The following is a 22,165-nucleotide window of genomic DNA, read 5'->3' as shown; positions in this document are numbered from 1 at the left end:
TTTGGAGCAGAAGGAAAAAATGAACATTCAACCAGAACAGAACGAAGAAACAAGAATTCAAAAAAATGAGGAGAGGCTTACAAACCTCCCATACAACTTTAAATGTCCCAACATCTGAATCATAGGGGTACCAGAAGCAGAAGAGGAAGAGCAAGAAATTGAAAACTCATTTGAACAATGAAGGAGAACTTCCCCAATCTGGCAACGGAAATAGACTTCCAGGAAATCCAAGAAGCTCACAGAGTCCCAAAGAAATGGGACCCAAGGAGGCACACACCAAGACGCATCACAATTAAATTATCCAAGATTAAAAATAAGGAGAGAATCTTAAAAGCATCAAGAGAAGAGGAGACAGTTACCAATAAAGGAGTTCCCATAAGACTGACAGCTGATTTCTCAAAAGAAACCTTGCAGGCAAAAAGGGGCTGGAAAGAAGAATTCAAAGTCATGAAAGGCAAGGACCTCCATCCAAGATTACTCTATGCAGCAAAGCTATCATTTAGAATGGAAGGGCAGACAAAGCACTTCCCAAATAAAGTCAATTTAAAGGAGTTCATCATCACCAAGCCCTTATTATATGAAATACTAAAAGGACTTATCTAAGAAAAAGCAGATAAAAAATATGAACAGTAAAATGACAACAAACTCACAAATATCAACAACTGAACCTAAAAAATATAAAAACAAAAACAAACTAAGCAAACAACTGGAACAAGAACAGAAATGGAGATCTCATGGAGGATTATCAGCAGAGAGGAGGAGAGGAAAGAATGGGGGAAAGGTACAGAGAATAAGAAGCATAAATTGCAGGTACAAAATAGACAGGGGGAGATGAAGAACAGTATAGGAAATGGAGAAGCCAAAGAACTTACATGTACAACCCATGGACACGAACTAGGGTGGGCAAATGCTTGTGAGAGGGGGGTTACAGGGCAAAAAGAAAGAAAGGAGAGAAAAAATGGGACAACTGTAATAGCGTAATCAATAAAATATATTTAAAAATAGAAAAAGGAAACGAATAATACATATGGAATAAAAATGTCAATAGAACATCCGAAATATAAAGTCAAGGAAATCTCTCAGAACACAATATAAATAAGCAAGATAGAAAATAGGATAGCAAGGATAAGCAGCTCACAGGATCGCCTGATGAGATCCAACATATGTCTAATAGAGATTCAAGAAAAAGCAGAAGAAAGAGAAGGAAAATACATAAGGATGCAAAAACATCCCAGAAGCAAAACAAGAGCTCCCAGCCTGCAAGGACCCTCAATTCCAGCACAATGAACGCAGGAAGCCAGCACCAGGCACACCCGAACGGATTTTCAGAACCTCGGAGGCCCTGGGTACCACACCATCAAAGGCACCATGCCCAGGTTCAGAGAGCCGGCCAGGGCAGCAGCTATCAGCCCTAGGCCTGCTCAACACTGAGGCCCCCACCTTCTGCCCTGCCCTGCTGTTTTCCAAGCAAATAAGATACATATCTGGTTTTATTTCTGAACACACACACTGAAATCTAAAATTCATTTATGCAGGTTTGAAACTAATGAGGAAACAGGTTCTCATTTAAACAAAAATCTCTCAGGGAACCAATTAAGGTGAATGTTATAAAAATAATTTAAAAATCAGAACTATTTTTTAAAAAATGAGAACTTGTAATGGAAAACTGAGGACAATCTGAGAATAAAGGAAAAACAACTAGCCTGAAATTACTGAACCAATAGAGTAGCCAGGACCAAGTTTAGGGCAAACCAAGGAGAATTAAAAATAAGTCATCATTTGCTAAGACCTGATGTATCAGGAAGCTATTTGAACAAAGATGCCACCAGTTAACAAGCCATGTGAAATGCAAGTCACTGCACTTTTGGGGAATGCTCTGTTTCTTACTCTCTTGGGTTCATTACCAGGGGCAGCCATAGAACTCAGGACTTCTGAATGAGGGGCAGAAGAGTATGGGTGCATCTACACGCTTGTCGGGATGGTTCTGAGTTTTCACCTAACTTCTCAAAGTGGTCTAGGACCACGGACAGTCAAAAGGTCCACTGTGCTCCTAGACGTTAGCCTGGTATCTTACACCAAGCAGGGGTCCATGGCATGTTATCAAGACACAAGGAGGTAAGATGTGCCGCTCCTGAGCCTCGCACATTCTTTCAAAACCACTCTAGGCGTTTATAATTCTAGTGATGTCTAGGAACGGGTGAAAATTTAAAAAATCACAGAAGTAAATACACAAAGTGATTGTTTCTCACCTTTACACACACGTTGACAAAAACTCTCTGATTCCCTTTGCTGCTGGGTGCGTTAAACAGCGTAAGTGTCTGAATCCCACCAGCATCACGGCATGTGTCAACTGAGTCATCGCCTCCCATGAACTTGACTTTTAACCAATCTGCTAGAATTCTGTGAATGAAAGAAAAACACACTTACAGAAGAATCCAATTCTAAATCTAAACTATAAAGATTTAGGAAAAGAGGTTAGAGAAATAGCACACAAATGTCAGGTCTACAGACATAAATTTTCCTAAGGAGTTGACCTGAACTAACCTCTGCTGGGTTACTTATTCGGGTGAGAGAAGGGGGCACTCATGGGACTAGCTCACTCTAATGTGAGTGGAGATTCCTCATAAAGCACTAAGAAAAGACTCTGGGCACTACAAAAGATCCATAAAACATATACATATTTTATAGTATCAAATTTCTCAGTCTTGAGATCTTGACAATTCTTGGGACATACATTTCCTAATGAACTGGCAAATCAGAAAACAGGTATTTTAAAAAATGAACCATTTAAACACTTTTAAAACGCCACAAACTCTCATCTTTGCTCAGCTATCTTAGCCTACGTGTGTTCCTGCTTAAGAGTAATAATGTGTTCAGAGAACCTAATATCCTCACACATTGCAGACAGGAATGTAAAAGTGCACAGCCACTATGGAAAACACTTTAGCAAATATTCAAAGACTTAAACATAGTTACCACACAACCTAGCAATTCCACTCTTAGGTATATAACCAAGAGAACTGCGAACATATGTCCACATAAACACTTAACACAAAAATGGAAACAACCAAAATAGCAACAAACAACCAGCAACTGATAAATAAAATGTGAGATATTCATTCCATGGAATGTTATTCAGCCACACACACACAAAAAGGACTGATACATTCACTACATGAATGAACCTAGAAAACATTTACATTGAGTGAGAGATGCCAGTCGTAAGCACCACGTGCCGTGTGGCTGCATTTGTACAGATGTCCAGAACAGGCAACGCGCACAGACAGAGGGCAGATTAGCGGCTGCCAGGGGCTGAAGGCAGGGAGGAGTGGAGAGTGACTGCTAAGGGACATGGAGTTTCTTTTTAAGTGAAAAAATGTTTGGAATTAGATCATGGTGATGGCTGTACAACTCTGTAAATATACTAAAAACCAGTGAAATGGACACTTTAAATGGGTGAATTTTATATGTGAATTATATCCCAATAAAGCTGTTAAAAAAATAAAGGTAACATGCTTTATGGTTGCTTTAAAAGTATAGAAGCAATTGGTTTTAAGAAATAATTTCTTGGATTTCTTTTGAAAAATGCCAGCGTTTTTTCCTTAAGGGAAAAAAAATGGAACTATAAACAGATAAACTATAAACCGTCTTCCCTGAGACTCTAAAATGAAGCGGACTCTAATACATTTAGCATAGCTTTAAATAACCATCAATTCTGAAATGCATTTGGACAGACTATTGCCAAGTCTACAGAATAAAAATCTAAATAAAGTGTCAACTTCAAATCACAAACAAACAGACTGCCGGTCTAAGGACCAAAGTGTAACTACACGTCAGTGCTCCCACCACGCATGGGAGGGACACGCTGCTCTGACACCCCAGCTGCCCCTTGTGCTGCCCCACTGCCCAGCACTCTCAGGAGAAGGCACTCTACCCCCCCCAGGCTGCTTTCTCAGCATCACACCCCCAGACGGAGGCCCTCCCTGACCTGCCAGGACTCCCTGAGGACTGCTGTTCTCTGAAGTCCGGCAACACCAGCACCAGCTTCCAAAACACGTGCTCTCTTCCACCAGAGAGGTGCTCGGCCACAAGGGAAGGCAGGTCCAAGGGGGCCCACACTGCATCACTGGAAGGGACAGAAAATGGCAGGTGAGTTGATGCTCAGGCTCCAGGGAAAAAGCAGCATGCACAGCACAACGGGGATGTGACAAACCTCAGCAGCTGCTGGTAGAAGTGCTGGACCTTCAGCTGGTGTGCAGTCTTGTTCCTGAGCCACTGCAGCCTACGAAGAAAGGGAGAACAACGTGCCCAAGGAAGGAGCCTGGTAAGTACTTACTAATGTTTTCAGTAAAAAGTAACTGGTTAGTAAATATTTCCGGTGGGAAATACTTGAGAGATCAAGGAAACTTTTCCTGATAAATGGAAGGACCTGTTCATTCCACAGATATCAAGCAATATCTACCATGTGCCAGTCATAGGGGACAGCAGTAAACAGACAAAAACCCTGCTGTCAAGGACAGAGACGCGCCTCTGCAAGTGGATGGCCTGGTAGGTGTGTGGGCACGCCAGAGTCTCACAGAGTGGGAAGTGGTATGTGAGCAAAGGCCTAAAGGAAATAAGGGGGGAGAGCACGATGATTTCTGGGGGAGAGGCAGAAGGGGTGGCCACGCCAAGGCAGGAGTGGGTCTACATGCAGAGAATGAGTACAGGGAGAGCAGTGGGGGGGGGAGTGGAGGGGGGTTGGCAAGCACTGCCATGTAGGGACTCGAAGAGCAGCAAAGGGACCTGAACCAGAGATATGAGGTGACCTGACCCGACTGTGGTGGTCAGGACACCAGGGTGTAGGGGTCAAGAGCAGATGCCAGCAGACAGGCTAACAGCAGAGATGGTGAGAGCAGTGCTCCAGGACAATGGGTCTGAGTCCAGGTGCATGACCTAAGCCCAGAAGGATGGGCTGGCACCCTGTGAGCCAGGGAAGTCCCCAAGTAGGGCAGGCTGGATGGAGATTAGCTTCTGACACCAGGTTGGAAATTGGACACAGGAGGTTGGGACACAGGATCCAGGAGCCTGGCTGTAAACGCACAAGGGAAGCTGTCATGTGAAGGACAGAAAGAGATTGCCAGGGCAGGGGGCTGTGTTGGGGCCGGGGGAAGACAGAGGGAACAGCCGCAACTCTGGGAGGAGGCTAGGCCAGCGCCAAGGCCGCCATGGGCCAAAGAGGAGCCTGAGTGCCCTGACCACACACAGTGCGCCGTCACCCACCCCACTTACAGACGCAGGAACGGGGCCTCAGGAACCCAGGCAACTGCCAGTTTGTTGGAGCTGAAGGACATGAAAACCCTGGAGATGGTTTTCAGGAAAAACGTCCTGTGACAGTCCAGGGGAGGTCAAGGAACTGCCACAAGACCCAGGCAGGGCGCTGCTGCGGCCCCTCCACACTGTCCTCTCCTAGGCTCCCCACAGAGAGGCCCCTATCGAGAGGTGACACTGGTGTGGACTGAAGAGAGAGGCCGAGCCCTGCACGGCTAGCACTGGAGAGCTCAAGCAAAGACCTGGGCAGGGCCTCAGGGAGCCACACTCGCTCAGAGAGACTGGGAGAAGCTGCAGGGGGTGGCCATGACAAAGGAGCCCGGGAGGGAGCCGGGAGAGGAGAGGAGAGACAGGGGGCAGGAGGTGGAGTCACTAAAATGCTACTGCACAAGACAGAGGAGCAGGTGTGAGTGGTGCAGCAAGACAGCAGCAGAAATGACGAAGACGCAGAAGAACATGGAGGCACAGGAAAGTGGAGGTGGAAGTGAGCCCACGTGGCCCTCTGGCTCGACCAATGAGAATGAATGTGGTGTATTCTAAAACTAGGAAAACAAGGGGGAAAACGGGCAATTCCAACTGAAATTCAATTATTAGGACCCCAAATTTTTAAAGGGAAAAGGCATAGAAATCAAACCAGGCAGAGCACCCACATGTACACTTCTGTAGGGAAAGACCACCTACAAAAGTGCGGTCCTGCCTCTGTCTTCATGCTCCGAATCTACCCAACTTCCCTCCAAAGACACAGAAGGGCAGGGGGCACTTAGCAGGCACTGTGGCGAGCGGAGCGCTGACCTGGTACAGGAGATGCCCACTTTCCCTGCGTGGCCCAGGTCCAGGAGGCCCTTGACCAGGTTCTCCTCAGCAATGGGACACTCGGCACTGGGCACGAGTGCCGTCAGCCGATCATTCACGTCCACACAGCAGGGCGCTGCAGGGAAGGCCCGCATCTGGCGCCTCAGCTTCTTCCGGGCTACCACGGCTTCCCTCCACCTGTAGGACACACCAACATATCAGCTCGGGGTGCGTTCCAGGTTTCCCATCCTTAAAGGGACAAATACCAAAAACACACTCTGGTACCATTAACACGGGAACACATTTTTTGGCAATATGTTCGGTCTTTTTCAGCAATAGTCTTCGCACTAAGAAATTAGAATTAAAACTGAAGGGGGGAAAAGTTTAAAAAACAAAACAAAACAAAACAAAAAAACCCCTCAGGCATGGGAGGGGCCTGACAGCAAATGAGTGGTGGCAAGCAAAAAAAATTACTGAACCTAAGAGCTAATGCTGCCCTTTCTCTAGAGGACCAGCATGGATAGGAACACCACAGTACACCCTGCAGCCCAGCAAACACCACTGATGGGGATTTATCTCCAGACATGCGAGCACTCTTCATACAAGGACGGTTACTACAGTCTTCTGCCATAGCTGAGGAGAGGAATTCATGTGAAAGTCCGCCCACAGGGGCCAAGTAGGTCATCACGGTGCCACTGACAACAATTTGGAAGGTTAACGCGCTGCTGTGACCCGGCCTCCACCTCCTGGCACGTGGAGGAAAGGACGGCTGGGAACAGAGCTGGGAGCATGTTTGCAGCCATGCTGGGAACCAAGAAAGGACTGCGGGTGTCTGGGAGGTACACGAGCAGCAGCTACTTCGTAGGAGGAAGACAGAGTCTCTCACAGGATGGAAACTCATTGCTCACTGTGTTCCTTTTCACACAGTTGCAACTACTAAGAACACAATTACGTATTTTAAATTTTACATGAACTGAATCACCATAAAGAATATGTAATACACATGAGCCCAGTTTAAAGATTAATGATGAGTCAAACACCCACGTCTTCCCATCCAGTTGAGAAACGGTGCCCATGATGCCTGGGAACCCTGCCTAGTCATACGGCCTCTCATTCCCAAAAGTAACCACTATGCTGAGTGTATGTTCGTTATGACCCTCCTTTTCCTTACGGTCATACTACTATCTGTAAATCCAAAACAACCTATTTGAATATACACTGCTCATATGTTGTATACATCTCCCTAAAATTGCTTTTTTCCATCACAAATTGTGTTTTGCACATAGCTATCATTTGTTTGTTCGTGGCCATCTTTGTGTCTAGCACAAAGAGTAAACAACAGAAAGCAACCTATAAGTATTTATCAAAACACGGAACTATCCCTAATCCCTTACTTCCTACCCCCTAGGAAAGAATGTCACCTGTGTGCGTGCCCGTGCACAACTGATCACTTCTTCAAGTATAACCTTTGTAAGACTCCTGTGTGCGTGGATTTTACCGGTCAGGACCCGAGACTCACCTCTGAAGATACTTGCAGTAGCACTGAAGTTCCTGGAGGGTCTCCTTTGCAGTCTGGAAAATCTCCTCCCCGAGAAACAAGTCCACCAAGTGGGTGCAGACGACCTCACAACAACGGGCCATACGGATCCTCTGGTCTGTCTCCACCGCACTCCTAGGGAACAGGGCCGTCAGCACAGGAGACACTGCACCTAGAATCCGCACCCCCCGAGGGCCTGCCTTAAAAGTATGAGTCCGTGTCCTGTACAGTGAAACGTAGCTATGTCTTTGTTGCAAGAGAAGCTTTAAGATTTCCATTTTACTCAATGTATGGCCATCTGAAAAGAATCACCATACAACAAACATAACAGGGAAAAAAAACAAGAGCAGTACAGGGTACTAGAGTACAGGCCCAAGGGGGCTCTTAGAAATAGTCCAGAAATAAAACTTCATCTTAACAAAATGGTTATAAAGTTTAGTTTTTAAGTGAGCATTAAGACAGCTTCTCATCAGCAATACTTGACATGTGCACTTGAAAGTGTCTCAACTGCATGATAACTGGGAACCTGCGGTCACACAGCGGCATCCACGAGACATTTCCAAACAAAATTCTATTGACCAAAAGAACAAGAGCACTTTATCAAATATATTTAGTCACAGAATCAAAGTAGCTTAAAAAGGCAAGACCCATTTTCAATAGCCACCCTCTTGGGAGAGGTGCAGCCTAAGTCTCCTGGAACCAAGGAGAACAGCAGGTCACCTCCACATCGACAAGTCCAGGGTTTACTTAATGCCTAACACCCCTGCCTGGGCTTAAGAACAGACATGTGCATCATTTGTGAAGTCTCTTACAATAAATATGGAAATAGATTCCCAGTTAACAGAGATGGAAAGAAACATTATTAAATAACACTCTTCTGCCTTCTGGCTCTATTCCCCACCGCGCTGGGAGCTGTGAGTGGCACTGGGCAGCCTGTCGCCTTCGGGGCTACCTCAGACAGCTGGAGCAGGAGGGCAGGTTTCCCTGCCCAATTAAACCTCCATCCTCCCTGGCCTGGCATGGAAATCAATAAAGTTCTTAAGTGAGAGAGCTCCAAGAAATATATCAACTTATGACACAAGAGAGGATCTTCTGCTCAAGCTGGGTCGCTCAGGTGGTTGGAGCATTGTTCCATACACCGGAAGGTTGTGGGTTCAATCCCCAGTCAGGGGACATACCTAGGTTACAGATTCAATCCCCAGTCAGGGAACATATGGGAGGTGATCAATCGATGTCTCTCTCTCTCTCTCTCTCTCTCTCCCTCTCTCCCTTCCCCTCTCTCTAAAATCTGCAGGTGAAGATTTTGTAAAAAGAGAGAGAAGGATCTCCTACTTGAGTAAAACTACCAGTAAGCAACCTGGTATGGAGAATACCAGTCATTTCTCTTGCAGACACATCCCCATTCCCAGTGCAGGGTCCACAATGAGGATAAGAGTAAAAGAGAGGCCCTCTCTCTGGGGGCAACACACATACGGGGACGGTGTTCCAGTGTTTCGCCATCCAAAGACATGTCTGCTCCCTGTCAAAGTGAAACCCAGCCGGCCTGAGCTGCGCTGGCCGGACCTCAGTGCCTAAATGACCCTCCTCCATCCCGCCAGCCACCCCTCCCACACTGCAGGGCCCAGCACTTCACTTACTTCAACTCCTGGGCGCAGGTGCCCCTCACACACTCCATCACCACCAGTTCTGTCAGCTCTGCAGCCAGGCCCTGACTCATCTGAGTTAACAGCAGTTCTCTTTCTTGTTTCAACCTAAGCAATTTTTTAAAAAGAAGAAAGCAGAAGGGTAATGTTTAAGAATAAAAATAAGTGGTGGCATCATGCTCCATGACCTCACAGGTGGGTTTCTAAGCTGTTGCCTGAGTCCGAAAGCCCAACCATCTGATCCACCAGACAGACCACACAGCTGCCCCCAACTCCAGCCCCCTCGACCACCACCCTTCCGTCTCCCAGTGACCAGGAGCTCACACTGTACGAGGTATAGCCTCAAGGGCCCTGTCCACCCCCAGGGCTGAAGTGTATGAGGGTGGCAGGAGAAGTGGACAACCTAGGTGAGCCTCGGTCTGACGTAGTGGACAACAACTGCAAGAGCATCCTAGGCCCATGTGGGTTCTCTCCTGTGTCCACACACTCAGACGCCCACGTGCACTGCAAGAATGAGACACACTCACCTCTCCTCTTCAGCCTGCCGTCTCTCCTCCTCTTTCCGCTCTTTTTCCTTAGTCATTTCTTCAACTGCAATGTGTCTCAAAATGCCTGTGGTTTCAGCTGTTAACAACTCCTCCATAGCAGTATTGGAAACACTACACAGAACAAAGTGGATATCATTCTAAATAAATAAATAAATGTCAAGCAAATCATATAACTAAACTTCTAACTGGCAAAGGAGAAAAAAACTTATTTGGCTTTTAGCACAAAAAATAGACCCATGGTTAGAAACATACAATCTATCAAAACTGATGCATGAATAAACAGAAAATCCAAAGACACCCACAACTAGTACAGTGATTGAGTCAATAGTCAAAAACCCCTCTCAACAAAGAGAAGCCAATGAGCAGATGGCTTCACTAATAAATTCCACCCACGCTTTAAAGAAGCACTAACACCAATCCTTCTCTAACTCTCTGAAAAAACTGAAGAGGAATCAATACTTCCTAACACTCCTGCGAAGCCAGCAATGTCCTGATCTGATACCAAAGTCAGACAAAGACCCCACAAGAAAACTACAAACTAATCTCCCTTACAGATATTGACGTAAAAATCCTGAACAAAACACTAGCGAAAGTAATAGAGTTAACTTTTTAAAAAACTTTATTTAATTTTTAGAGAGGCGGGAAGGGAGGAGGAAAGAGAAGTAAAGAAACATCAATGTGCTAGAGATACATCGATCAGCTGCCTCTCACATGCCCTCAACTGGGGAGCTGGCCTGCAATCCAGGAATGGGCCCTGACTAGGAATCGAAGTAGCGACCCTTTGGTTCGTAGGCTGGCGCTCAACCCACTAGGCCATATGGGCCAGGGTGTAATATAGTTAACTCTTGAACAATACCAGCTTGAACTGCACAGGTCCACTTATACATAGATTTTTTTTTTCAGTAGTTGTGCCTGGCTGATGTAGCTCAGGATTGAGTGCGGGCCTGTGAACCACACGATCACGGTTTGATTCCCAGTCAGGGCACATGCCTGGGTTGCAGGCCAGTTCCCAGCAGGGGACTCACGAGAGACAACCATACATTGATGTTTCTCTCCTTCTCTCCTTCCCTTCCCCTCTAAAGATTAATAAATAAAATCCTTTTTAAAAAAATAAATAAATAAAATACTTATAAAAAAATAGTTGTTTGTATCCACAGGTTTTATATCTTCAGATTCTCAACTGCAGGTCGAAAACAATATTTTTGCACTCCTATCCACATATCAAAAATACTGTTTTAGATCTGAGTTTGGTCCAATCTGCAGATACAAATGGCCAACTATAATCAGTTATATGTGAATTTTGGACTGTGTGGAAGTGGGAACCCTAACCCCTGTGCTGTTCAAGAGTGAACTGTACCTCGTATATTAAAGGATTATATAACACTGTCAAGTGAGATTTATTCCTAGAATGCAGGGATGAAACAAAAAAAATGAAAATCAATCAATAATACTACAACCACAGTAACAAGATGAAACACACCCCACACAATCATCTCAGCTGATGCAGAAGGATCATCTGACAAAATTCAACACTACCTTATGAGAACTTCTGCCAAGATGGAGGCGTAGGTGGAAACACTGTGCCTTCTTCCACAGCCAAGCTTGAATACAACAAAGGTTTGGAGAACAAAGACGCAGCCAAAGAACAGAAAATTGAACTATACGGAAGTCTAACAACAACGAACCGTTCTACCAGACAGGTAAGAGGGTCGGAGCCAGCAGCTGAGCAGGGTCGGGCAGGAAGGATCCCCCAACCCCGGGCGCCCAGGCATCCAGGATAGCGCCGGCGGACCCAGTGAGGGCTTGGGACAGCGGGAGTGAGAAGTGAGACGGACCTCGCAGCCCCCAGCAACGAATCCAGCAGTGGCTGACCAAGGTCGCACATTCACGAGCAGTGGGACGAATCACGCGGCCTGCGGTGGCAGCGGGAGGAAGCAAAGGGTGCTCGCCATTGCCTTCCTTTGGCCCCGCCCCCACATACGTCACAACCCAGCGACCTGGGTTGCCCCGCCCTGGTGAGGAGAGGATTAGGAACCTTTCAGGACATGTTTAACTGTTCCAACATGCAAATTATAGGGGTACCAGAAGGGGAAAAGAAACAGCCACGAGTGGAAAATTTATTTGAACAAATAATAAAGGAGAACTTCCCCAGTCTGGCAAAGGAAACAGACTTCCAGGAAATCCAGGAAGCTCAGAGAGTGCCAAAAAGGTTGGACCCAAGAAGGAACACACCAAGGCACATCATCATTACATTCGCCAAGATTAAAATAAAGGAGAGAATCCTAGAAGCAGCAAGAGATAAGGGGACAGTCACCTACAAAGGAATTCCCATCAGACTGTCAGCTGATTTCTCAAGAGACCTTCCAGGCAAGAAGGGGCTGGAAAGAAGTATTCCAAGTCATGAAATCCAAAGACCTATGTCCAAGACTGCTCTATCCAGCAAAGTTTTCATTTAGAATGGAAGGGCAGATAAAGTGCTTCTCAGATAAGATCAAGTTCAAGGAGTTCATCATCACCAAACCCTTATTATATGAAATGTTAAAGGGACTTATCTAAGAAAAAGAAGATAAAAAATATGAACAGTGAAAGGACAGCAAACTCGCAGTTATTAACAACCACACCTAAAACAAAAGCAAACCAAGAGGACAGCTAGATCAGGAGCGGAACCATAGAAATGGAGATCACATGGCGGGTTAGCAATAGGGGAGTGGGAGGAGGAGAAGGGGGGAGAAGGTACAGAAAATAAGTAGCATAGATGGTAGGTAAAAAATAGATAGGGGGAGGGCAAGAATAGTATGGGAAATATGGAATGTAAAGAATTGAGACACGTGGACATAAACTAAAGGGGGGAATGGTGGTGGGGGGGGTGTGCAGGGAGGAGGGGAATGAAGGGGGGAATAGAACACCTGTAATGGCATAATCAATAAAATGTATTTTCTTAACCTTTTTATTTATTTATTTTTAGAGAGAGGGGAAGGGAAGGAGAAAGAGTGGTAGAGAAACATCAGTGTGTGGTTGCCTCTCATGTGCTCCCTAGTGGGGACCTGGCCTGCAACCCAGGCATGTGCCCTGACTGGGAATCGAACCGGAGACCCTTTGCTCCACAGGCCCACACTCAGTCCACTGAGCTACACCAGCCAGGGCCAAAATATATTTTGTAAAAAAAGAAAATGTAAAATAGTGCAGCCACTGTGGAAAATGATTGAGCATTTTCTCAAAAAATTAAAAACAGATTATATGATCCAGCAATTCCACTCCTCGTCACATACCCACAAGAACTGAAAGCAGAGACTCAGTTGCCCGTACATCCATGTTCACAGCATCATCATTCTCAACAGTCAAAAGGCAGAAACAAGCCAAGTGTTCATCAACAGACAAAAAAATACGTGGTGTATATACTCGTACAAGTGTTTGTGTGTGTATATATGTATTTAAAGGCACACTACTCAGGCATAAAAAAAGAATGAAATAGGAATACACACTACAACACAAACGAAACTTAAAGACATTTTTGTGTCTGAAAAAATTAGACACAAGAGAACAAATACTGTTATGACTACACTTATACGAGGTATCTAAAAGAGGCAAATTCATAAAGACAGAAAGCAGAAGAGAGGTTACCAGGGGCTGGGGAATGAGAAGAACGGCAAATTACTGTTTAATGAGTGTAGCTTTGGGATGACAGGAAGTTCTGGACGTAGATAGTGACAAGGGACACGCAACTTTGTTAATGCACTTAATGCCACTGAATTGTGTAAGTATACTTAACACTGGCTAAAATGAGAAATTGTTATGCATATTTTACCACAACAAAAAAGTAAGCCCATGGAAATCATTTATATTTAGTTGCACCGAGAAAGCATGCGTAGCCCTGGCAGGGCAGCCCACTGGTTAGAGCACAGGTGGCGAACCCAAAGCCCACCAGAGGGTCCGGCCCTCCCACCCTGTTCCTCCCACCCTGTTTCCACCCAGCAGCAGCAGAGCCGGCTGTCTCTTAACTGTTAAGGAGCAGTTACATTTACACAATCCTGACATTACATTCCGCCCTTTGAAGGCAACCACGAGGCTGACATGGCCCCTGGTGAAAAAGAGTTTCACACCCCCTGGGAGAGCATTGGTCCCGATACACCAAAGTTATGGGTTCAATCCCCCATCAGGGCACATACGAGAATCAACCAATGAATGCATAAGTAAGTGGAACAACAAACTGATGTTTCTCTCTAATAAGACAAAAAAATTGAAAGAAGATATGTATACAACTCCAGTATAAAAAAAATGATCAAATCCATCAAGGCCATTGATCCTTTTATGTAGTCTGTATTTATGCATGTGAAATATATTTCTTCTTTAATTCCAAAAAAAGGAAAATACAGAAGCAACTTCCTGAGAGAAACATTTATCAGTTGCCTCCTGTACACACCCCAACTGAGAATCAAACACTCAACCTTTTGGTTTACAGGTGAAATACACTTCATCATTGTGTCGCTTTATTATGTACTAGGATTTTTGAAATCCTTAAGAAAGTCTGATTTACTAAATTTACTGATTTTAATCAGCTTTACAAAAGTTGCTCAAGAGCTTAGAAATATTTTGATTATCAGCCCTGGCTGGTGTGGCTCAGTGGATTGCGTGCTGGCCTGTGAACATAAATGTCACCAGTTCGATTCCCAGTCAGGGCACGTGCCTGGGTTGCCCATAAGGTCCTCATTTGGGGACGTGTAAAAGGCAACTGATATTTCTCTCCCTTCCTTCCCTCTCTCTAAAAATAAACAAGTAAAATTTTTAAAAGAATACTTAAAGAGAAAGAAATATTCTGATTATTAAATTTATTTATTAAGACTACATATTCTAAGATTTAGACAAAATCAGACATGTAAAACTTGTAAGTTGTAAGAAAATTTCGCCAGAGTGCAAAGTGTAAATGGCATAAAATGTTTAAAGGGATTTAATCTGTCAAATTTATAAAGTGAAACTTAACCCAAGATCAAACGAAGTATGTTTAGTTTGGGCAGCAGGAGCTCTGAATATTTATTGAATTTATTGGGGTAACACTGATTAATAAAATTATACAGGTTTCAAGGGTGCAATCCTGAAATACATTGACTATATGTTGTATCATATGTTCACCACCCCATGTCTCCTTTGGGTATTTTTAATTTTTAAAAATATCTCTATTTTTAATAGAGAATGAACTAATTTTTACTTTACTAGAATTCTGTTGTGTTTAAAGTTCAGAAAAATAGGTTTTTAATTTACTACTTTAATAAACCTAACGTTGCTCAGAAAGCAGACGTGAGCGGAAACTACCAATGACAAACAGAAGGTCAGAAACATGAAGAATTACACCCACCTAGAGTACAGGCCCAGCACTCAAGCACGTACAAATGGGAAGCTGTGCTCTCTTGCTGGAGACTGGGGGCAGCTTTAAGAGAGCAAGCATCTGGGGGACAGAGCGTGGTCCCAGTGAGTGCAGACAGCTTCAGAGCAGAAGGCGCACCACACTTACCCCAGAGCTGTGGCTGCGAAGGCCGCCCCAGCAGCACCGACCTCCTCACAGTCTCTCTGAAGAACCTCCTGGATGAGCTCGTCCACCACCTGTGCCAGGTCCTACAGAGAGGCCGGTGGGGGAGGGGAGGAGGTTGTCAGGCATGCCGTGGCATCGCCGCAGTCCAGACGGGGCTCATAACCCAAGGGAACCGAACACCTTCACCGAACCATGGAGTTCTCGTGGAACATCCCATCCAAGGCAGAAATTTCGGTGAGACCTTGTCACTGGACACTGTTTGAAGGTGTTTTAATGACCCGAACACGGGGCTACTATGCTGTTTATGGGAAGACTTCCTGGTAATGAAAAGGGAGGCACCTTCTGGAGAGGACCGGGCAAGCCTCCTGCCTGCTTGAGGATGGCCATTCGGAAGGCCCCCAGGGCCACCCCTGCACATCAAACATGCTCAGAGTCTGTGGCCAGTCTTCATGTTCCCCCCCTTTCCCTCCTTGATCCCCTGGCTGGGGTAGTGCCCAGCACCTGTCCAAGCAACAGCTGGCAAGACCGAGTCCCACAACCTGTGTAGTAGATGGGCCCAGCTTAACCCCAGGGACACACGTTGGTGGGTACAATAACCCCAGGGACACGTCTGTCAGTGGACATGTGGTGGTAACAGTGGTCCCCGTGTCTCTGGTCAACATGCCCACTGGCTTGCGAATGAGTGTGCCGAGCACCAATCAAAGCAGACACATGGGAGTGCAGGGTGGCTCTGGGACAGGGTGACTCTGGGACACAGTGACCATGGACACCACGTGTCTGCAGAGCTCTTGGAGCAGGAAGTGCTCGACACAGGACAGCACTTACTCTATCAACAGCACTAGGTCCATAAAAACCCTTCAGGTCATTCTAAATGGATCACCTGTGGCCTTTCAAGGAGTGACATGGGCAACAAGCTAGAGACCCACACATCGTCCCTCCTCTCGGAGCCTCAGGCTCCTTGTCAGAGACACAGACTCAAGCCTTGTGGTCCAGGTCCCAAAGTAAGACTTGCCATGGCTAGTTCAGAACATTCTAAGATCATATGTGTGACCACCTTAGTGAGCTCGGTCTACAGACAATGGTCAGGCAAGACATTTGTGCACAAAAGGCTCTTTGGAGCCTGACCTGGAAGGCCCCTTACCATGTCTGAGTACACAAGCTCCGGCTTTGCAGGAAGAAGTTCTGGCTGCACAGGGGGCTGCACGGGGGGCAGGAAGAGGCTGGATGCCACACTCGGGGTTGGTGCTGGGTGGTGAGGCAGAGAGGCCGGTAGGAGCGCTGGGAGGGGAAGAGGCTGCGGGAGGAGGGCAGACGGGGCTGCGTCCGCCTCAGCACCACACTCCTCTCCTCTCCCTGCACCTGGAAGAAAACAGCCAAACATGGGCAAGACAAACTCCAGGCTACCCACAGTGACTTCAAGGGCTGACCACCCTCCTTGAGTTTCACCATAAGAACCAAGCACCATGATGCCAGGGAGCCTTTCAGGACAATCTCAAGGTGAAACCCCTGAGCACTGAGCCGACTTCCTTACCCAGACCCCAAAACAAGACAAAAGCTTCTGGCTCCCAAGAGGCTTCCCAGAGGGACAAGCAGCTAGTTCCCTCCCATAGATGCTGCTTCACTCACCTGCTGTGTCCAAGCCAGGTCTCTGAATGCCCACAGGCAGCTCCGAGGCCAGGCTCTCCCCGACGTACTTGTTCTGGGAGTTGAAGCTGCACACGGGCACATGACGAGGGACAGCAGGCAACGGCCCTCCATTCACAATTTCCCCAACTGACACCGTCAGCTTCCTGGTAATAAACACCGACTTCCTGGCCTTCAATAACCCCTCTGGTTCCAAGAACGAGGACCGGTTCAGCTCAACACAGCTAATTAGACCAAAAAGAATCCAGAGATGCATCACAGGTGAGAGGCCAGCCTTCACTTCTCAGTGCCTGGCAACAACGCTAGATACCCCATTCCTGCCACAGAATGGCCACACAGCCCCACGGAAACCAGGAGGCAGCAGCACCCACTGCTGCCAGCCTACATGGGAGCCCTCTGGCCTATGAACAGCCACACATGGAGTGGCACACACCTACATGCTCCTGGCTCCCTCCAAAGCCACCACGTCCCCAGGGGGACAGGACTACCGACAGCACACACGGAGTGAAGTACGAGAGGGAGGGGCTGGAAACCCAGCTTGGGACACGCCTGTCGTGTTTTTTATCAGGATGCCATTTTCTGGGAGAGGGTCTGCAAGCCTCATCAGTTCTCAAAACATCAGACTCCAAGCAGAGAAGCCCTTGGCCTGGCCCACCGTGCCTGTCCAGGCCATCAAAGTTGGGCAGTGGCCTGTCACAGGCCAGCATAGGCCATCCTCAAGGAACAGAATAAGAAGGCTTGTACCTTTAAGTTCCTCAGTAACTTGTGAAAAGTACCAACTCTGGAGTCACGAAGAACTGGGTCTAAACCCAACCTGCCAACAAGCAGCATGTGCCCTGGTGATGTTCCCAGCCTTGCTATAGACACCAGGGAGGCAGCACATGAGACGCGCCTTCCCGACGACTTAGCACATCGATGGTACTTCCCGGCCCTTTACCAGAATTAAGACAAAAAAGGAAAGGGAGAGGCCCTGCAGTTGCACCCTCAGCTCTTACCCATCGGACACAGCGAGACCGTGGTAGTTGAGGAAGTCTGTGGCCTCTTCGCAATCTCTGAAGAGCAGCATGCGCACCACGCCGTCCAGGGGAAAGGTGGTGGACCGCTGTGTGCTCACGGTGTACGCGATATTGAGTGCCCGGAGAGCATCCTTGCGGATCTGAAAGGAGAAGGCAATCGCCACTGTCTCAAAGGGTCAGTTGCCACAGGACCACACAATGACTGGCTGGTGTGCGGGGCAGGGCTCCTGATATAGCTCAGTCTCTCTGGAAAGCAACCTGACACTCTGGGTCCCAGACTTGGTGACCCAGACTCTAAGGCCATCTGCTCAGTGGAAAAATGCCCGGGAATGCAGGCACAGGAAGCAGTTCTGTACACAGGAAAGGTCAGCCTGAAGACCTGATTTGTAACAAACAAAAAAAACAAACCACCCTGCCACACAGCAGGGCATGGAAAGTAAACTGTGCAGCGCCCACTCAACAGGAAGCTGTGTAGCTACTAAAAATGATCACAAAGTCAATGGAATGCCACTGAAAAACACATGCCATAAAATTAAGTAAAAGAGTCAGACACCAAATCTTTTCTTAGCATTAAACAAATGCTTTAAAAGACGACAAAAGAAAAACGTGAAAATCCTCACAAAACTTGTGTTGGGTGATGGGACTCTGGGTGGCATCTTCCAGTGTTCAACTAACTCAACCAGTAGTTATCAAGCGTTTCCTTCATGCCTGGCATTGTTAACGCTGAGATTACAACAGGGAAAAAACAAAAACCCTGTCCCCATGTAGCTGATGTGTTAGGGAGACACCAACACTAAATAAAATGAATGTATAAAATATGCAGTACGTTTTGTAGCAACAATGCAACAAAAGAAAGGCAGAGGAGGAGGACAAGGAGCACTAACGGGGTGGGGTGGGCACAGCTGAGAAGGTGGCAGTGAAGCCAACACCTGGAGGACGTGGCCCATGTGGCTCTGTGAGAAGGGGGAGCAGGGAGAACAGCAAGAGCAGAAACCCTGAGGCCGGAGGCACCGCTACAGCAGGAGCTAAGCAAGGAGGAAGCATGGGAGGCAGCCCCGGGGACAGTGTGGGCTTCAAGTTACTAAAATGGGCACCAATGATCAACATTCTAATAACACTAAACAATCATTTTAAAAACACTAACTACTCGTTTTCTGTCAGCTGCACGGAGTTCCCCAAGTGGCACACTGTTAGAAGTCTTTTCATTTGTTCCAGAATTTCAGTTCTGCTGGCAACTGTTAGATCTGATAATGAGCACACTGCTGAAGATTCTTTGCCTGGGGTGCGACTGTGGGTTTAAGTCACTGTTTACAGGAGAACTTGGGGTGAGACCAAAGAAGAAAAATGACCTGGAGTCACAAGAACCAGGCGGCAGGTCCCTGAGATCTCCCAGGCAGCCTCCTCCACACCCAGGGGACCCAAAAGGCATCCTCCCCCTCTGCAGGTGAGAAACAGCACAATGTGTACACCATGAAGTATGTGCAGGCAGCTCTGTAGTCACCCCCAAGTGCCCTTGGGCTGGGACTGAAAACCTGCCTAGACATGCTGAGACCAGGAGCTCACACTCTAGGCAAAGCCCCAGGTGCCCACCTTCATAACCCCAGAGTACAGCACAGCACGGACAAAGAGAAGGCACTGGAGATAGTCACTAAAATGGATTTAGCGTCATCAGGCTCACTCTAAAAGTTTAATAACACCAAAATCTCTAAATTAGAGACTTGGTGCATGCAGTTTTTTGCTTTTTGCTTTTTGTTTCCAGGGAAGATAAAAGTGCTAAACTCAGAGCCTGGCTGGTGTGGCTTATGAACTGAAAGAAAGGACGCTGGTTTAATTCCTGGGCAGAGCATGTGCCTGGGTTGCAAGCCAGGTCCCCAGTAGGGGGTGTGCGAGAGACAACAACACACAGATGTTTCTCTTGCTCTTTCTCCCTCCCTCCCCTCTAAAAATAGATAAATAAAATATATTGTTTTAAAGTGCTAAACCGTAGTTACATGGTTCTAAAGAGATTTCTCGCCCTGGTTGGTATGGTTCAGCCTGCGAACCAAAAGGCCACTGGTTTGATTCCCAGTCAGGGCACATGCCTGGGTTGCAAACCAGGTTCCCTGGCTGAGGGCACTCAAGAGGCAACCACACATTGATGCTTCTCTCTCTTTTTCTCCCTCCCCCACCAAAAAAAAAACAACTAAAAAATTAAATAAAGAGATCTCTCTTATCTCTTTTGGAACCGTAAGAACCATATTTTTCACTGCCTTCAGTGATGGACGACACAAACCCCCTGTAAAACGGGGTAAGCCCCCCAGAGGGCTGCCCTGAGGGATGGATGCATTGGCCCAGGGCTGTTTGTGGGATAGAGAAGCACTTAAATGTCACAAGTAACAACCCATTTGCTTCTAATTCTGCAAGTACAGTGACATTACTCACCTGACTGAAGTAACAATGCAGAAGACAAGCATTCAAGTAAGAAGCTGACTGGACGAGTTTGAAAAACCTCACAAAATTATTACTGTTTAATGCAGCAAAAGCCTGAACAGCAAATTTCACCTCAGAGGAGTTTCTAACAGCTGGATGGAACTGCTGTACTTCCCTGTTAATTGAAGGAGATAAAAGGAATCAGAATTTAATTTTCAATTAATCAGACAAAATGCCCATACAAACAGACCTGATAAAAAACTAGATTTGGACCACGCTGCGAAGGAGGGTCTCAGCGGCGACGGGCGCCTCACACGCACTGCTGCCCAACGCCCACTCTCAGGCCCGACTGGGGAAAAGGTTTTCTTCACGATGGTGAATACAGTAAATGAATTCAGACACTTTCAGAATCGATTATCTAAGAGTTACCGTGATCCCAACTGACTGCCAGCTGTGCTTGCTGACAGTGTTTAAGAAACAAAACCGAACTTTGTTTTGTTTAGAAATAAGCTAATTTGGCTAAATTACTCAAGAGAGGACACGTGCAGATCAAACATGAAAAAGCCACACAGCCACTTTCCACCACAAGTTTACCTCCAAGACTTAATTTTAAAACTTACTATCAACCACACATCTCGATATTCCGTTACAAGGTTCTTGGAGAAAACACTAAGCTAAAAAGGAGTTTCGGAATAAGAGAACCCTGGAACTAGAGGAGACGCCGGTTGTCATCACACACAGTTCACCAGTGACAGAACCCGGAGGACTCTGCCTTATTTCTCATGTATCTATGTACATATCAGACTGGGAATTAAAATCCATTCTTCCTTAGTATCACACCGCAGCACTCACTTCACACACATTTCCCCCTCTGATCACTTGGATTCCCGTCGGAGCAGGCGCACATGTGCACAGTGAACCGGCCCGGACACAGCGGACCGCTGACAGCTGACAGGGCCCCAGAACCACTGTCTCGGCTCTCGCCTGTTCTGCTCGTCTGGGCGATCCCTTCCTCACTCTCTCTTACTGACGAAAATTATTCTCGGGAAGGATCCAGGGCCAACGTTAGATGTGTTGGTGCCAGCATATGCCCCACCCTGCTCCCAGCAGCTCGGCTCTGCAGACAGCCCAGCCCAGGCTGCATCCCAGCACTGAGGACCAGAGACGACTCAGTGCCACCAGCTGCTGCTAATCCAGCAGCTCCTTCCCTGTCGACACCTTGCTTTCCAGACAGCAGAAGCTAGCTTCAGAATTTTAAGAGTCACCTCAGGATGTCTCCCTTGTTGAGGTTGAGCAGCACGTTGTAGCCCTGGAACTCTGCTTCGCTGGCACAGAACACGCCCTTGTTCCTCAGGTCCTGGTACATTTCTTTCAGGCTCTGAAGGCACTTGGTCATATTCTCATTGTTGATCTTGGCATCAAAGGAGGACATGGGCTCCTCACACATGAAGTGAGCACAGTGGATATGAAGCCGGGCACACTTCTCAATCAGGGACACGGTCATGGGATCACACAGGTGCTGCTGGGTGATGTCCTGGCCACAAGCAACAGGGAAATATTACACATGCACACACATGGCATGTACATGCACCTCACACACGTGCAAGTGGCCTGGTATGCACACACACACTTTATATGCATACATGCCTTAAAGATACAGATCCCATGCACAAATTCCCATGCAGAGAATCAACTTCTAGAAAAATCACGATTACCTAAATTTCTCATATTTCGATTTGAAA

At 46.7% G+C, this 22,165-nt stretch overlaps 1 protein-coding gene across 1 annotated transcript in view; it reads right to left on the bottom strand.

The window, feature by feature from the left end:
• MCM3AP (minichromosome maintenance complex component 3 associated protein) overlaps window positions 1-22,165 on the bottom strand; it is a 52,295-nt gene that overhangs the window by 15,204 nt on the left and 14,926 nt on the right. The window contains exons 9-21 of the mRNA XM_037065168.1: window positions 21,689-21,957; window positions 20,436-20,598; window positions 17,994-18,154; window positions 16,981-17,222; window positions 16,496-16,713; window positions 15,337-15,437; window positions 9,810-9,941; window positions 9,277-9,390; window positions 7,622-7,774; window positions 6,103-6,300; window positions 4,214-4,282; window positions 3,989-4,126; window positions 2,250-2,400 (exon numbers count right to left, since the gene is read on the bottom strand). Of these exons, the coding sequence (XP_036921063.1) occupies window positions 2,250-2,400; window positions 3,989-4,126; window positions 4,214-4,282; window positions 6,103-6,300; window positions 7,622-7,774; window positions 9,277-9,390; window positions 9,810-9,941; window positions 15,337-15,437; window positions 16,496-16,713; window positions 16,981-17,222; window positions 17,994-18,154; window positions 20,436-20,598; window positions 21,689-21,957 (2,109 nt within the window). The remainder of the gene's footprint in view (window positions 1-2,249; window positions 2,401-3,988; window positions 4,127-4,213; window positions 4,283-6,102; window positions 6,301-7,621; window positions 7,775-9,276; window positions 9,391-9,809; window positions 9,942-15,336; window positions 15,438-16,495; window positions 16,714-16,980; window positions 17,223-17,993; window positions 18,155-20,435; window positions 20,599-21,688; window positions 21,958-22,165) is intronic.

This window comes from Sturnira hondurensis, unplaced genomic scaffold (assembly GCF_014824575.4).
Source record: "Sturnira hondurensis isolate 20B ecotype Veracruz unplaced genomic scaffold, ASM1482457v3 Scaffold0015596, whole genome shotgun sequence".
NCBI classification, from domain to species: Eukaryota; Metazoa; Chordata; class Mammalia; order Chiroptera; family Phyllostomidae; genus Sturnira; species Sturnira hondurensis.
This window is presented reverse-complemented; position numbering and strand designations above follow the sequence as displayed.